This window comes from Ochotona princeps, chromosome 3 (assembly GCF_030435755.1).
Source record: "Ochotona princeps isolate mOchPri1 chromosome 3, mOchPri1.hap1, whole genome shotgun sequence".
NCBI lineage: Eukaryota > Metazoa > Chordata > Mammalia > Lagomorpha > Ochotonidae > Ochotona > Ochotona princeps.
The window spans coordinates 101,581,304-101,596,858 of NC_080834.1; the positions used below are offsets into that span (position 1 = coordinate 101,581,304).

At 41.6% G+C, this 15,555-nt stretch overlaps 1 protein-coding gene across 1 annotated transcript in view; it reads left to right on the forward strand.

Moving 5' to 3' along the window:
• Positions 1 to 15,555, forward strand: part of VPS8 (VPS8 subunit of CORVET complex) — a 261,296-nt gene that overhangs the window by 217,225 nt on the left and 28,516 nt on the right. Inside the window, exon 44 of the mRNA XM_058662177.1 lies at positions 12,904 to 12,954. Within this exon, the coding sequence (XP_058518160.1) occupies positions 12,904 to 12,954 (51 nt within the window). The remainder of the gene's footprint in view (positions 1 to 12,903; positions 12,955 to 15,555) is intronic.

The following is a 15,555-nucleotide window of genomic DNA, read 5'->3' on the forward strand; positions in this document are numbered from 1 at the left end:
TTTTGAGAGACCCAGGCACCAGCGTGCTGAGGGGTCTCCAAGCGCTATTCTGCAGAGATAGGAGCCTGCAGGCATGGAGTAGCAGGGTGCGGGAATTTTCAAGACACTTTTGGTGCGTCTCCAGTACACTGGACCTCAGGGCGCCACTTCCAAGGCCCAGCGGATTCAAAGCGCACTCTCAGCCCGTCCCCTACACGTATGCGACCACAGGGCATGGGGGAATGAAGGCACTCTCTGTGTGTGCCCCCTGTGCGCAGGATCACAGGGCATGGAGGATTCTAGGTGCTTTCTCGGTGTGTCCCCAGTGCCAGGGACTGCAGGGCATGGAGGTACCAGGTGCTCTGTGGGAACGCCTCCTTCACGCGGGTCCACAGTGCTCTCCTGGTGCGTCTCCCAAGCACGGGACTGTAGGGCGTGGGGTGTTCCAGGTGCTCTCTGGAAGTGCCTCCTGCACAGGTCCGCCCACCCCAGCAGCGCAGGACCACCCACCCCAGCACTCGCAGGGGACTGCCCACCCCAGCGCTATCACGGGACCGCCCAGCCCAGAGGTGTATGCGGGTTCCTGTGGGTCAGTACTGCCTAGCTGTGTGCCAGTCCGCAAGGCACGGGGGAGTATTCAGTGCACCTTTTGCCTTTCTACTCAGCGCACAGGACCGCTGTGCGTCACCTCTAAGACACAGTTTTGGCAGTTTCAAGGCACTTGCCCTGTGTTCCCAGACGCTGGAATCTCCGGGGGGAGGGGTGGGGAGATGAGCACCAAGGATGTTCAGACTCTGTGCGTGCCCCTGGAGGGTTAACTCCCAGAGCCTCCAACCCACTGCTGCCCCTACCCAGCTCACTCAAACCTCAGGTTCTTGCAGTCTGCCTCTGCCTCTGGTGAGGACCTTTGCCGCAGGTGCTGCTCCAGGCGGCTGCGGCAGGTGCGGCTCCTGTGACTGCGGCTCCTGGCAGCTGCACTTAAACGTGACTCAGCAGGTCTGGAGCGGGACGCTGTTTTCCCTGCCTTTTGTTTTGTTTTGTTTTTTCCTGGTTGCTCTTCCGAGTTGTGTGGATTTTTTTGGCTCCACACTGTCCAGGGAACTTCACGCTCCTCTCCCTGCAGCTCTATGCTGCTCCACTTACGCTTTTGTAGCATTCTATCCCTCTCTGTCTGTGAGCTGCCTCACATCCATCCTCCTATGTCGGCCATCTTGCGAGTCTTCAGCTTTCGACAAATACTTTTAAAGTTAACATCATTCCATCTGTTCAAGAAGCTAAAGAAGATATTGAAATTGTTATGTAGAGATGTGACAGAGCCAACCAAACAGCGAATGATTCCAACTACAACATGTGAAGTGAAGACTACACCATATAAACACCACAGTGGACATTGCAGAAGGAACAATTAGTGACCTTCTCTATAATAATAACAGAACTTATCCCAGGTCAAAACGGGGCAAGAAAAAAAGACTGACATGAGGTAACTGCAACACTGGTGATCTCTGAAACAAACAAACATGCCAACTGTAGAAGTAATTGGAATTTTAGAGAAAACAAGAGGAGGAAGTATAGGATAAAAATACCTGAAGGAATATAATCAAATTGCAGTTCTAGTAATGGCAGAGCAGCCTGTATTCAAAAAATCCTGCTGATAGCAATTACAAACTCTAGTCAAATGTGAAATATGAAAAAAACAATTCACGGAGCGTGAGGAAGTAGGCAGGTGCCAGGGAGCACAACCCGCAGAAGGAAGGACACTGTGTGCATTTGACAGCTGTTCCCTGGGGATATCCGGGTTTGCCTTGGAGTACTGGAGAGAAGAGCTCTGAGAGAGAAAGTAGGAGTCCTACTGGGATAAAGAAGCAGAGATCTCAGTTCCTCTCTACCAAAGCAGCTATAAATTGGAGGTCAGGGCGACTTCACAAAGGAGGGTGAAAGAGACCCCAAATACTCTTCAGGTTTCTCAGTTGTACACACAAACACACATGCGGTGCTCCGAGAAACTCGGCAGAAAGCAGCATCAAAACTGAGCAGTTCTCAGTGTATGTATCCTGCCATGTTAGATGGATTGATAAATGTATTAGCTTTGGAGTTCACACTACAGAAGGATCATGATTTAGGACAATTTTTACCCAATGCTAAGGGCAAAAATAAATCATCTCTAACAGCCAAATTCCGCACTATCCTATTGTGAAGAGAAGGAAGAAGGGAAATACAAGAGAAAAGCCATCAGGAAAAACCGAACCAGGGATGACCCAGATGTTGGTGATAGCAGTACAAGACTTTAAAAACAGAAATTAGAAATATGTCAAGGAATTTAGTGCAGTCAACTCATAGGAATATTTCAGCAGAGAATGAAATTAAATCATGAATAAATTCTAGAGCTGAAAAAACATATAAAAAGAAAATATCAACAGCATTTTTAATGCATTAGCATACTTTTTTGTGAATTGTTTGTTTGCTGTTTTTGAAGATTTCTTTGAGAAGCAGAGTAACAGAAAGGAGAGACTCCCTAAATGGATGCAATGGCTAGGGCTGAATCAGCCAGGTTCAGTATGATACTTAAGTAAGATACTTAAGCCACCCTCACCACTGCTTTTCTAGAAGCATTAGCAGGGAGCTGATTTTGAAACAGAGCACCTACAAGTAAACATCTTTTTAAAGATTGATTGATCGATTGGTTGATTGATTTGGAAGGCAGAGTTACAGAAGAGAGGAGGAGATAGGCCCCGTATTGTGGTATGCAATGCTGGCATTACAAGCAGCAGCTTAACTTGCTATTACACAACATTGATCTCTCAGCAGTATTCTTAACGCTGGGAAGACATTGTTATGCAATTTGAAGAGAATTCAGTATAAGTAATTGCAACAAACACAGAGACAAAAAAGACTGGAGAAGAGTGAAAGCTCTTGATGACCTGCAAAACACTATCATGCAGCCTAGCATGCATACAAGAGGGGTCTCAAAAGTTCTTGGAAAATGCATGTTAAGAAAAGACTGTATACATAGATTTCATACACCAAGTAAGCTTATTTCTTTCTCCCCAAACGTAAATGTGAATAAATGATGGGAAAGTTTGACCTAATAATGTCTGAAACTTGACAAAATTTAGTGAAAAACATTAACCCATAGATCTAGAAAGCTAAGTTTGTTTGTTGAAAGTTAGTTTTTGGAATTAAGAGTAAGTTCATTTTAGTCCAAAGGAAAGAAATGCATACAGAGGTTTTTCATAGTATGCTTTAAAAAAAGATTCATTTATTTTTATTGGAAAGGCATTACAGAGAGGAGAGAGAAAGATCCTTCTGTCCATTAGTTCACTCCCCAAGTGACTGCAACAGCCAGAGCTGAGCCGATCCAGAAGCTGCTTCTTCCACATGAGTACAGTGTCTCAAAGCTTTGGGCCATCCTTGACTGCTTTTCCAGGCCACAGTCGGGGAGCTGGATGGGAAGCGGAGCAGCTGGAACATGAACCGGCACCTGAGCGTGCAAGACAAGGACTGCCAGGCCCCATAATATGCTTTTGTATAAACACAGCATATTCTGTGTGTGCATTGAGACCAAAATTTTTGCACGGAAATAAACATCTTTTAATTATGTTCTCTATGAAATTTTAAGTTCCCTCATATAAAGAAAACAACAGATACATCATAGGCAGACTTAAACTACTGCTATCTAAAATCTTAACAGGAGCCAAAAGTAAGACAGCAGTAAAGAATGACTTTTCATTCAAAGAAAAAAGTGAAGCTCAGAAGCCAATAAAATGGTACCTTGGAAGTGATGGGAAAATGGGGCCTGTGTTGTGATGGGGCAGGTAAAATCACCACCTACAATGCCAGCATTGCATATGAGTGCCAGTTCATTTCCTGGCATCTCCACTTCCAGTCTACTTGTGGAATGGGAAAAGCAGTGGAGTATTTGGATCCTTGCCACCCATGCCTGAAAGAAGCTTCTGGCTTCTGGCTTCAGCCTGGCTCAATCAACTCTGGCCGCTGCAACCTACTGGGCAGTGAACCAGTAAATGGATGCTCACTTTCTCTCTCTCTCTCTCTCTTTCTCTCTCTTTCTCTCCCTCATTCCCTTCCTCCCTCTCTCTTATTGTCCCTCCCTCCTTCCCATTCTATAATTCTTCCAAGTAAATAGTTTTTTAAAACAGTTACAGGGGGGTGGGAGTTTAGGGGGAATCCCAAATAAAATAAATTTTTTTTAAAAAGTTACAGAAGAAAATGTGGTGCATAATTTGCATACTCACAGTGTGTAACTTTGCAGAACAAACTAGGACAGCACATTGTAACAAACATTCATGTGAGAAGCAGGCAGTTGACTCAGTGGTCAAGACACCTTAGGAAACTCAAACTCCATATCAGAATATCCGGGTTCAAGTTCCCACTCTGCTTCCATCCAGCTTGCTGCTAATGTGTGCTTGGGAGGCAAAGGTAATGGCTCAAGGTCGCTGGGTTCCTGCCACCCACATGGGAGATTCAGGTCAAGCTCCAGGGGAGGCCTGGCTTTGGCCTGACCCGATGCCAGCTGTTCCAGGCATTTGTGAAGTGAATCAGTTTATTGAAGATTCATTCATTTTTATGTTATTTTTTCCCATCAAATAAATCTTTTAAAAATAGTTAAATGGTCAAATTAAATAAGGGCTGCCAGATGACTTTTAGTGTGAAAAGTTTAAAGCAAAAATCTTTTTGGCTTTATAATTTTTTGGATTTCATAATTGTAGGAAAAATGTGCATGAACTCTTAAATGGAAAAATGGACAGTGCATAGTTTTTCAATATTAACATCTTTTGAAGCAAAGACTTGCAAGAATCTGTTTTATGTGCCCAGCATTGTGTATGATAACATTGTTGATAGATTCTCATGCTAAAAACAGTCTAAGTGTCTCAGTATCCCACTGTTAATTAAATTAGCTATGGAATTCAAGGAGTTGTCAGAAAACTATGAAAATGCAATGCATGGATTTGAAAAAAATTATACTAAAATAAATGTCTCTTAATTACATTTATCCATGAGCTTTTGAAAGTGCCTTCCTGTCTGTATAATATGTAAACTTCTTGGTGGCTGTGAAAAATCACATTTTGGAGGAATATTGATGTGAAATAAACTTTCGTATCATGCAACGTTAAAAGATCTTAGAAAAGTATTATTCCAGATATTAATGGCACTTACTGCTGTGTGGCCAAGTTATGATTTTTTTATTTGGTTTGTTGGCTTTTTTAAGTCTCTAAATTTCTATCCATGAACTTATAGTCCTTTTGCAGTCAGAAAAATCAAGAGTTGTTTGTTTGTTTGTTTGTTTTTGAATCAAGGTGGTAAGGAAAGGTATCCCTGTAATAGGGATACTTCAATCCATATTATCTATGTCAGGAATCATTTTATTAACAAGGACTGTTATTAAACACTATTATTATTAAGCATCATTAAGACTGTAGCTCCGTATACCATCCATATCCCCAGATCTAGTGTCTGCACACCTGGATTTAAAGGGTCTCTAAGTTTCATTGCCTGAGGCATTTTCAGAAGAAATCCTGTTAAATGAAATGAAATGAACAAATAAATAAATAAGACCTTTCAGGGGGATGCTGAGCAATTTCTGTTCCCACTTCAAACACTCTCTGACTTAATCTCCAGAGAACAGCTTTCTCAGATAAATTGTCTACCACCATGTCTAGTTCTTGGCTTATTCTTAAAAGTCTGCAGATTGTTTCGTGGGGTCATTTTTTTTTTAAGCTTAAATATCTACTTTGCTTTGAAAATATACATTTTCCCTTTTCAAAAAGAGTGTTCCAGGAGTTAAAATTGGATCACTTTTTGCAAGATATGCCGCACATCTGGAGTGAATTCCAGAGTATTAGTGTCATGGATGTTATAGCAAGGATTGTCAAGTCAAACTTTTGCAGACCTTCTAAATCAGAAAGGGCAGTCTGGAGAGCCAGCAGTTTTGATCCCTGAGCTAAGATATGTTTTCTCAGTCAGAGGGACAAAGCTGAAGAGCCTGCAATGTGGTCCTGCTTGAACAGCAAAACAGGAAACATCTACATCAGCTGTGCTAGTGACTGCTATAAATTAAGGCTGATGGGACTAGAAGAAGATCAAGATACTGAGTGCAATTGCTTGCCCAGTACCAAAAATTTCTTCTGCTTCTTTCAATACAGATAGTATCGATCACACTACTTGTTGTAATGATTATGCTTTAGTTAATGAACAGTATTAGTGAGTAAAATTCTGGTTTTGCAAATCTATGACTACTCACTGTTTGCCCTAGTAATGCTGAAATAAAGATTTGAGATTTCTGCTGTGTGAAGATATTTGATAACAAATTCAATTTCTTTAATAATAAAAGACTACTTGCATTTTTTTTGCTTCCCTGTAGGTCTGCTTTTATAATTTTTGTTTTTCAAGTAATATATTCTCTTTGTTCAATCTGTCAAATTGTTCATAATAAACCCTTTTAAATGTCTGTAAGTGATGTGGTATGTTTTAATATATTATCTTTCATTGCTATCAATAATTTGTACTCTTTCTCTTGATCAATCTTAGTAGCAGTTTATCAATTTAATTGAGCTTTTCAAAGAACAGGCTTTTGGCTTGTTCATCTTCGTGGTTTTGAGTTTTGTTGAACTGATTCAGCATTTTATTATTTACTTAGTTTGGATTTATCTTGGCCTTCTTCTTGTTTTTTAATAAGATTTATTTCTTTGTTTGAAAGGCAGAGAGTGGATGAAGGGGGAAAGAGAGAAAAGAAAAGAGAGAGAAAGAGACCTCCCATATTCTGGTTCACCCTCCAAATGGCTGAGACTATGGGGGCTGAGCCATGCTGAAGCCAGGATCCAGTAGCCTCATCCAGGTCTCCCACATGGGTGCAGCAGCCCAAGGACTTGTGCCATCCTCTAGTGTTTTCCCAGGCACATCAGCAAGGAGCTGGATTGGAAGTGGAGCAGCCAACACTCTTAACTGGCACCCACATGAGTCACCAGCATTGCAGGTGGCAGCTTAGCTTGCCACACCACAGTGCTAGCCCATTGATCTTTTCCTTGTTCCTTAAATTAGAAAAGTAGGTCCTTTGTTTTAAGCCTTTCCTACTTTCCAATATAGGCTATAAAGCTGCAGATTTCTTTCTAACCACAGTTATCTACACCCTACAAATTTTTAAGCACTATTCTCAGTTAATAATTGATATAAAATAGGCTATAGTCTATAAAATTACATTTATGAATCACTATCAAAAATGTTCTCAATTCCTTTTTCCTGTTTCATAGCAACTACTGATTAGCTTTATCTCAACAGATTATTTTTCATTTTCTAGAATCTTAGTTTAAAAGTATGTATAAAAAAAGTATGCATGTTTTTTGATCTGAGTTCTTTCATTCAGCTGATTGTTTGAGATTCATCCCTATTGTATCCATATTCATGTTATATCCATATTGTTATCTGAGGAGTACATTCTTCCTTAATACTAAGTAGTGTTTTATTTTATGGATGTGCAATAATTTGCTTATCATTTTACCTGTTTGCAGACCTTTGGATTATTTTAGTTTTGGCTATTAACAGATAAAGCTGTTATGAAGATATACATACAAGTCTGTGTAAACATACTCTTTAATTTCCTTTAGAAAATGGGTACTTGTATGACATATGTGTGTCTTATGTTTTTAAGAAACTGCAAAAACTGTTGTCCAAAGTAGTTCTATTTTACTTTTCCATCGACAATTATTGAAGATTTCATTTCCTCCATATTCTTGATTTAGTCAGTCTTTTTTAGTTTTGGCTGCTGTAAAATATACATAGTGGTATCACATTGAGGTTTTAGCTTATATTTCCTGAGTAGCTAATGATGTACATCCTCGTGTGTTTATTAGCCATCTTGATATCTCCTTTGGAGGAATATCCAAGTCCTTCGTTCATTAAAAAAAGGGGGGGCTGGTGTGGTCACCTAGTGGCTAAAGTCCTTACTTTGCATGCACTGGACTCTCATATGGGTGCTGGTTCTAATCCCAGTGGCCCTGCTTCCTATCCAGTTCCCTGCTTGTGGCCTGGAAAAACAGTGGAGAACGGCCCAAGCCTTGAGACCCTGCACCCACGTGGGAGACCCAGAAGAGGCTCTTGGCTTCAGCTTGGTGCAGCTCTAGCTGCTATGGCCACTTGGGGAGTGAATCATTGGATGGAGAATCTTCCTCTCTGTATCTACTCCTCTCTCTATATCTGACTTTCTAATAAAAAAAAATCTAGAAAAAAAAAAAGGGAGAATCAAGATGGCAAAATAGGGTAAGGATACATTTAAACAGATGGAGAAACATTAGCTACTTTGAAGCAGAGAGTGCACATTCCAGCAAATAGAAAAGGACAGAACAACAGCAAAGGGGTACCTAGAGACTGACACAGGAAAGCAGCAGACAGAACGTGGTGTTGCAGTGACTGATACCCCAGTGGCATTCAGAGAGCAGTGATCTGAGCTATGCCAGAAGCCAGAACTACACCAGCAACAAGGTGGGAAGATGCGTTCACTGGGAGCTCAGGTAGTGAATCCAAAGAACTCTCCGTCTTACTGCCCTGTTTGCTTTGGCCAGGAGCAGAGACAGAGCAGCAGGACCCAGATTGGCAGTGCAGGAATAGGGTGGCTTTCACAGCACAGTCCATGACATAGAGCTGAATCAGGCGCCATTTTGTATAGGGAGGCAAAGGCTGCAGACAGTACTGAGCATGCACTGAGCTGGGAATGATCTCATTCTGGTTCAGTGAACTGCAACAATGTGGCATCCTGAAGGTTACACCCAAGATAGGTCCCAGTAGCCCTCAGACCTGAAGGCCAGCAGATTAAGAACTCTAGCAGTGGCACATCAGGCACCATTTTATACAGTGTGGCAAAAGCTTTAAGACTGCAGTAGACAACAGCAAATTGCACATGCACTGAGTTGGGAATGAACTCACTGAGCTCAGTGGATTGCAGTGGTCCCACAGGAAAATAATACTGACTACTGCATTGTATGGGTCAAAATAGGTCTGTGCAACCCTCAGACTTAATAGCCAGCAGGTTCCAGCAAGATTAGCACCTCCAACAACCTAGCTATATAGGACATCTGGCATCTCCCTAATCCTGGGAACTGCTCTAATTGAAAGTGGGAGAAAGCTGGTAGAGAAAACGGTGCAGCTTCATCAGTGTCACGGGAGGTTGAGACTGGAGAGCCAGAAGCTGGAGCTGTGGAGACCAAGGTGGAAGTCTATCATAAGAACCCAGACCTGGAACTTGCTGGAGGGAGTGGCACAAGTGACTGCAAACAAAGAGCCGTGTACCAGCTGCAATAATTAAAATCAAACACTAGACCTGTGGGTGATAGAGCTTAGAAACCTGCCCCAAGGAGAAGAATCAGCTACCCAGAAGGACAATGACCAAGAGCAAAAGAAGAGACAGAGGCACAATGAATATTACTGAAGACTCCCCTACAATGGAGCAAAACCCTGTGCCAACTTCAGAGTTAACTGAGGAAGACATCGAGAAAATAAGGGATACAGAATTCAAAACACTTGTTATAAACTTCTTATCAACAAGGAGAAACACATAATACAGGAGTTCAAAGAATTTAAAGGATATGTCACACTGGAAATGAATCAAATGAAAGCTGATATATCAGAAATTAACACAGTAGAGCAAATTAAAAGCATAGTGCAGAGTCTCCAAAATTGAATGAATGAATCCGAAGAAAGAATCTCAGAATTAGAGGATATTTCCTGTCACCAGGGGGAAGCAAACAAAAAGCTGGAAGCAGAGCTGGATCAGGCCAAAAAAAGTATTCAAGAATTGAAAGACACTATTAAGAGGCCAAATATAAGAGTTATGGAAATCCTAGAAGGTGCAGAAGAGAAACTGGTTTTACAAATATGTTTAATGAATTAGTAAAGGAAAATTTCCCTAATCTAGAGAAAGATTTGGAAAACAACATTCAGGAGGGGCACAGAACTCCCAACAGGCCTGATCAAAAGCAAATTTCACCAGGACACATGATCGTCATGCTCTCTTCAATTGAACATAAGGAAAAGATCCTTAAATGCGCATGTGAAAAAAATCAGTTGACATATAAAGGAATGCCAATTAAACTCACAGGAGATCTTTCACAGGAAACTATAGGCAAGAAGAGAATGGAGTGACAAATTCCAGATTCTAAAAGAAAAAATTGTTGGCCAGTATAACATATCCAGCAAAGCTTTCTTTGTCTTTGAAAATGAAATAAAATTCTACACAGTAAAGAAAAGTTAAAAGAATTTGCCTCTTCCGAACCTGCCCTAAAAACGATACTTCAAGATGTTCTCTTGACAGAGAAGAGAAATAGCACCCACCAAAACCAAAGGCAGAAGAACATCCCAGTAAAATGACAACAGAAGACTAAATCAATGAATAACTCATTGGTAAAATGGCAGGAACAAATTACCACCCATTCATATTAACCCTGAATGTAAGTGGCTTAAACTCATCAATCAAATATCACAGATTAGTAGACTGGATTTAAAAAACAAGCCCATCTATTTGTTGCCTACAGAAGACATATCTCACCAGCAAAGATAAGTGGCAACTATATCTCATGGATTTTGATTTTTGTTTTAGTTTCATCTCTTCAAAACACTTTCTTCTCCTCATTAAATTCTTCAGTGACTTATAGATCATACTGTTGCATCATTTTCTTCAAGAAGGTTCTTGATTTTCTTTTTTGTTTCTTCAGCGACACATTAGTAATTCAGTAGCATATTTTTTAACTTAATGGCATTGTTAATTTCTTTTTTTTTCTTCCCGTTGTTGATTTTGTGTTGTGGCTTTTCATTTAATGGGATGTATAGTAACTGTGTAATGGAGGCTATCATATCCAAATGTGAGGATGCAGTGAAATATTGCATCTCTACTTCCAGATCAAAGATGGACTACCAATGGTAGTATTAACTATACCTTGACAATAGGATACTGCATTCTTTCCCATTGTCCATGCCCACAATAATGGACATATGACTGTTCATGAAGAGTTATACTATTGTAATAATATAGGGAAACTCATGAGGGTGGGCAGTGGAGGAAACTTGGAGAAGGGGTAAGGGAAATCCCAGAGCCTGTGGAAGTGTATCATAAAATAATAAATAAACAAAATTTTTAAACAGTTGAATTTGTTTGAAAGGCCAAGAGCACATGTTTATGAGTACACGTGAGTGAGCACTGCTATCTGCTGATTCTTTCTTCACATGCCTGCAACAAAGGGTGTGTGTGTGTGTGTGTGTGTGTGTGTGCATGTGCTTGTGTGTGATAGGTGTCAGGGCGTGGGTAGGCAGCTAGAACGCAGTTACTCAAGCCATCCCCACTGCCCCTGGTGTCCACATTGTTGGGAATCTGCAATTAACCTGGTTACTCCAGTGTGGGAATAGTTAATCAAACCCACATCTGTTGAATTTACTTTGTAAGTATTTTGTTGAGAATTTTTTTTAAGATTTATTTTTTTTATTGGAAGATTTATTTTTTTTTTATTGGATATACAGAAAGAAAGGTCCTCCGTCCACTGGCTCACTCCCCAAGTGGCTGCAATGGCCAGAGCTGAACCGATCCAAAACCAGAATCCAGGAGCCCTCCCCAAGGCTTTGGACCATTTTCAACTACTTTCCCTGGCCACAAGCAGGGAGCTGAATGGGAAGTGGAGGAGCCGGGACATGAACCGACACCCACATGGGATCCTGGTGCTTGCAAGGCAAGAACCCTGCCACTAGTCTATTGTGCCAGGCTCTTGTTGAGAATTTTTGTGACAGAAATCATGAGGAACATTAATCTACTTTTTAGTAGTATCTTTATCTGGCTTTGATATCCATTTGATGCAGATTTATACAGTGAGTTAGGACATATTTCCTCCATTTTTAGGTTTTGTTTTTTTATTGTTGTTGTTGTTTTTAAGTTGAAAAGGGTTTGTATGAATTCTTTTAAAAAATATTTAGTAGACTTCACCAGTGACACCAACTGGCCATTGGTCGTCTTTGCTGGAAGGATTTGTTTGGTTTGGTTTGGTTTGGTTTGGTTTCTAGTTACCAATTTAATCTCTTCACTAGTTATTGGCCTTTCAGACTTTCTGTGATTCAGTCTTGGCAGGTTGTCTAGTTCTAACATTTAATTTTCTTTTGATTTCTTGTTTGACCTGTAGGCTTTTGAAAGTATTTTACTTCTTTTTCGAAAATTTTGGAACTCTTCCAGAAATCTAATACATGTGCACTTGAAAGGAATATGCATTCCACTTTGGCTTTTGCTCTTGCTCTGAAATCTAGGCTATCATGGCATACCTCTTCCATCCTATTCCTTTTAGCCTATTTGCGTCATCGTATTTATGGTGTATTTCTTTCGTCAGCCTGTGGTTGAGTCCGACTCATTTATCTAATCTTACAATCTGTATCCCTTGTAAATATTTGAAGATATTGCTGTACCATCAGCCTTTCTTCCTTGGCCTAACCATTGCTTTATCACTATTTGGCTAATACTGTTCCTAAATCCTTCACTGTTATTGTCAAACTCCTCTGTGCTTGCTGTGATATAAGGGAATGTTACATTACAAAGGGCACTCAGAGTAGCCCTCAGCAAGAACTTAGGTTCTTACGGCTTAGGTTCATCAGTGTTACCTCACAGATGTTTAACTTATCTCTCTAGTTCCTCACCATTTGCTTAAAATTTTGTGCCATTTTCCCCATTTTCCTTACTCTAATTATATTTTTATCTTGGCTCACTACTGACTCTTTTGATCTCCAGGAAAATATCAAGGGTACTTAGCATAAAGTCTATGAATTGTTTATCTGAAAATGTCTATTTGATCTCAGTTCTCCCAATCCTAACTGAATTATTTTGAATGTGGGTCAAATGAAGCTAGACTACAACTAAAAGGAAAGTGAAACATTTGCTTTTTTTCCCCCCAGGTAAAAATGTCTCCATATCACCCACCCAGAGGGGATCCTGCCACTAAGAAGGTGAGTGAGTTTTGAAGGCAAAGCACAATGCCTTCTTGTCTGTGTTTATTTTCCCCTGGGAACCCTTTTCCCAAAATGGCAATGATTTTTAATCATCTTAATTCCATCAAAGCAGCTTTGCTGTTGGGCACTTGAATTACATGTTGCCAGGGACTCCATGGCTCTTTCAGAGAAGGCAGGCAGGGCTTGGGGTGGGCATCGGTCGCTTGGCAACTGAGGGCCCTCTATGTTTAGAAGCCCTACTATGCGCCTGGTATGGGGTCCTGGTGTCATGGAGTAGAAGCAGATGAAAGATACTCCAGCAGGAAAGCCTTGTCGTTTTACTTAATCATGGGTCTTCCCTGCAGATTGCTGTGCCTGAGATGTGAACATTCCAGCACATTTGCCCTGTAAGAGTTGGTGGGTGCTGGTAGTCTGTGCAGAGTGGGGCCCAGCTGGGGCTCAGGTCAGAGCTGATGGGTTCCTTCCCCTGTTGCTGCAGTGTGGGTGAGGCACAGTAAGCAGCAGGTCGTTTGCACTGTGCTTTCTTTTGCTATTTCTCTCTCTCTAATAGTTGAAATGCTTGCTCTCTTTGCCCCTTTTTAAAAAGTTACTTCAGCCAGCACCCATGACAGCCAAGAACTGTAGAAAAGAAATAACAGCTTGCTGGCTGTGTTGACCAACAGTGGCTTTTAGCTTTGAAGCAGTGTGCCAAAAATGGGTTCCTTTTCACTGCCTGCAGAATCCTCTGAAAGTCTTTCAAAAGAAGAAAGAATAGAAAGAAAACATGTTGTCTGAAAAGCCCTGTGGCGCACTGCACCTGAAGGTCTCTTTTTACCCTTGTGAAGGCAGCAAGGACAGATGCTGCTGACACAGGCGGTGACTGCTGTCCTCCGAGCTGTCACTCTGGGAGGGAAGGAGCTAGAGTCAGGGAGGGGGAGGGGAATGCGTGGGGGTGGCACTCAATCCAGAGGGTGAGTGGTTTTCTGTTGAAATTTTCCATTAGTAGCCCTCTGCCCGCTTGTGCATGTGTCTAGGCACAGGCAGTGAGTCTCGCAGTCAGGATGTCCACATCCCACACCAAAGTGCCTGCCCTGAGTCCCAGTGCTGACTACTCCTGCTGACTTGGCCTATTGCTGACACACACGGCGAAGCTCAGGTGACTTCCTGCCACCCATGTGAGAGACCTGAAGTGAGCTCCTGGCTCCTGGTTTCAGCCTCAGCCCAGTCATAACTCATTCAGGTCACTGGGAAGTGAATGTGGATAGGAACTCTGTCTCTCATCTCTACCACCCCTTTCTTTCTTTCTCTCTCAGAAAGGAAGTAAGTTAGTTAGGGTTTTTAAAAATTGCTTTTAAATGCTGAGGTGGAAGTTGTGGAATAGAAGCTTAAGCATCTGCTTGGGATGCCCACTTTTCCTGGAGAACCTTGGTTGGAGTCCGGCTGCTCTGCTTCTGGATGGCAGCAGGGGATGACTCAGCACTTGGGCCCTGCTACCCACATGGGAGAGCCAGAACTCCTGCCTGGACTCCTGGCTTTGGCCCGGTGCAGCTCTGGCAGTTGGAGACATTTGAGGAGTGAGCCAGTGGATAAAAGATCAATCCAAATCTCTCTCGTTCTCCCCCCACCTCTTTCAAATTGATGAAAATAAGTAAATAAACATTTTTTAAGGTGTTATGGATACAACCAAATTTACTTCCAAAAAATTTACTCATTTATCTGAGTGACCTTGAATAAAATAAAATAGCCTTTTCCTACTCACACAAAGTGGTGATGCTAACTCTCTCAATTGTCCTGTAGTTAAGTGAAAGCTCACCAAGCACCCAAGTCTGTATTTGTTGTATTGTAAAGATTCCAGCTGCCATTGACCCAGGTTTCCTGACTCTGAAGCTCCGCCCCTCACTTCATGTTGTTACTTTGATATCGTTGACTAAAACCACCCATGATTCTTCATACACGGTAGTGAGCTAAGCCATGGACTACAGATGAAAAATACCGTCTGAGCTCAGGGAGCTCAGTATGTAGTGAGAAAGGCCAATAGGTAACCTGGTGGTCACTGTTCAGCTGACGTATGCTGTGTGTGAGAGCCCTTTGAGATGCAGCATTTGGAAATGACTGAGCTTGCTTTGTGTGCTATTAGTCTGGTGAAAAGCCCATCAGGGGCCTCTGCCAAACAGTGAGTTACTCTCCTACACCTGTTAGCAGGTTAAAGTGGAAACACATTCTGTGACACATTTACATTTGTTAAATAAATATCAGTCTCAGAAATAAGCGTTATCTCACAATAAGCTCCTTGTTTGTGCTGCTCTAGCAACGCTCAGAGTTTCATCAAGATCATGGTGAAGCTCAATACGTAATTATTATTTTATTAGCCATGAGTGTGTGTGTGTGTGTGTGTGTGTGTGTATGCGTGTGTGTATGCGCGTGCGTGCATGCATGCACTGGTATGAAGAGTCCTCACAAAGTTCATGGAAAATTGCATATTATGGAAGTTATGCACTGATTTCACATTGTTGTGTCAAAATAAACTTACCTTTTCATTTTGTTTTTCATGAACTTTTTGAAGCTCCCCTCCCCATCCCTTCTTGTTCTCATTGGTGAGTTGCAGTCTCCCTTCCCAAA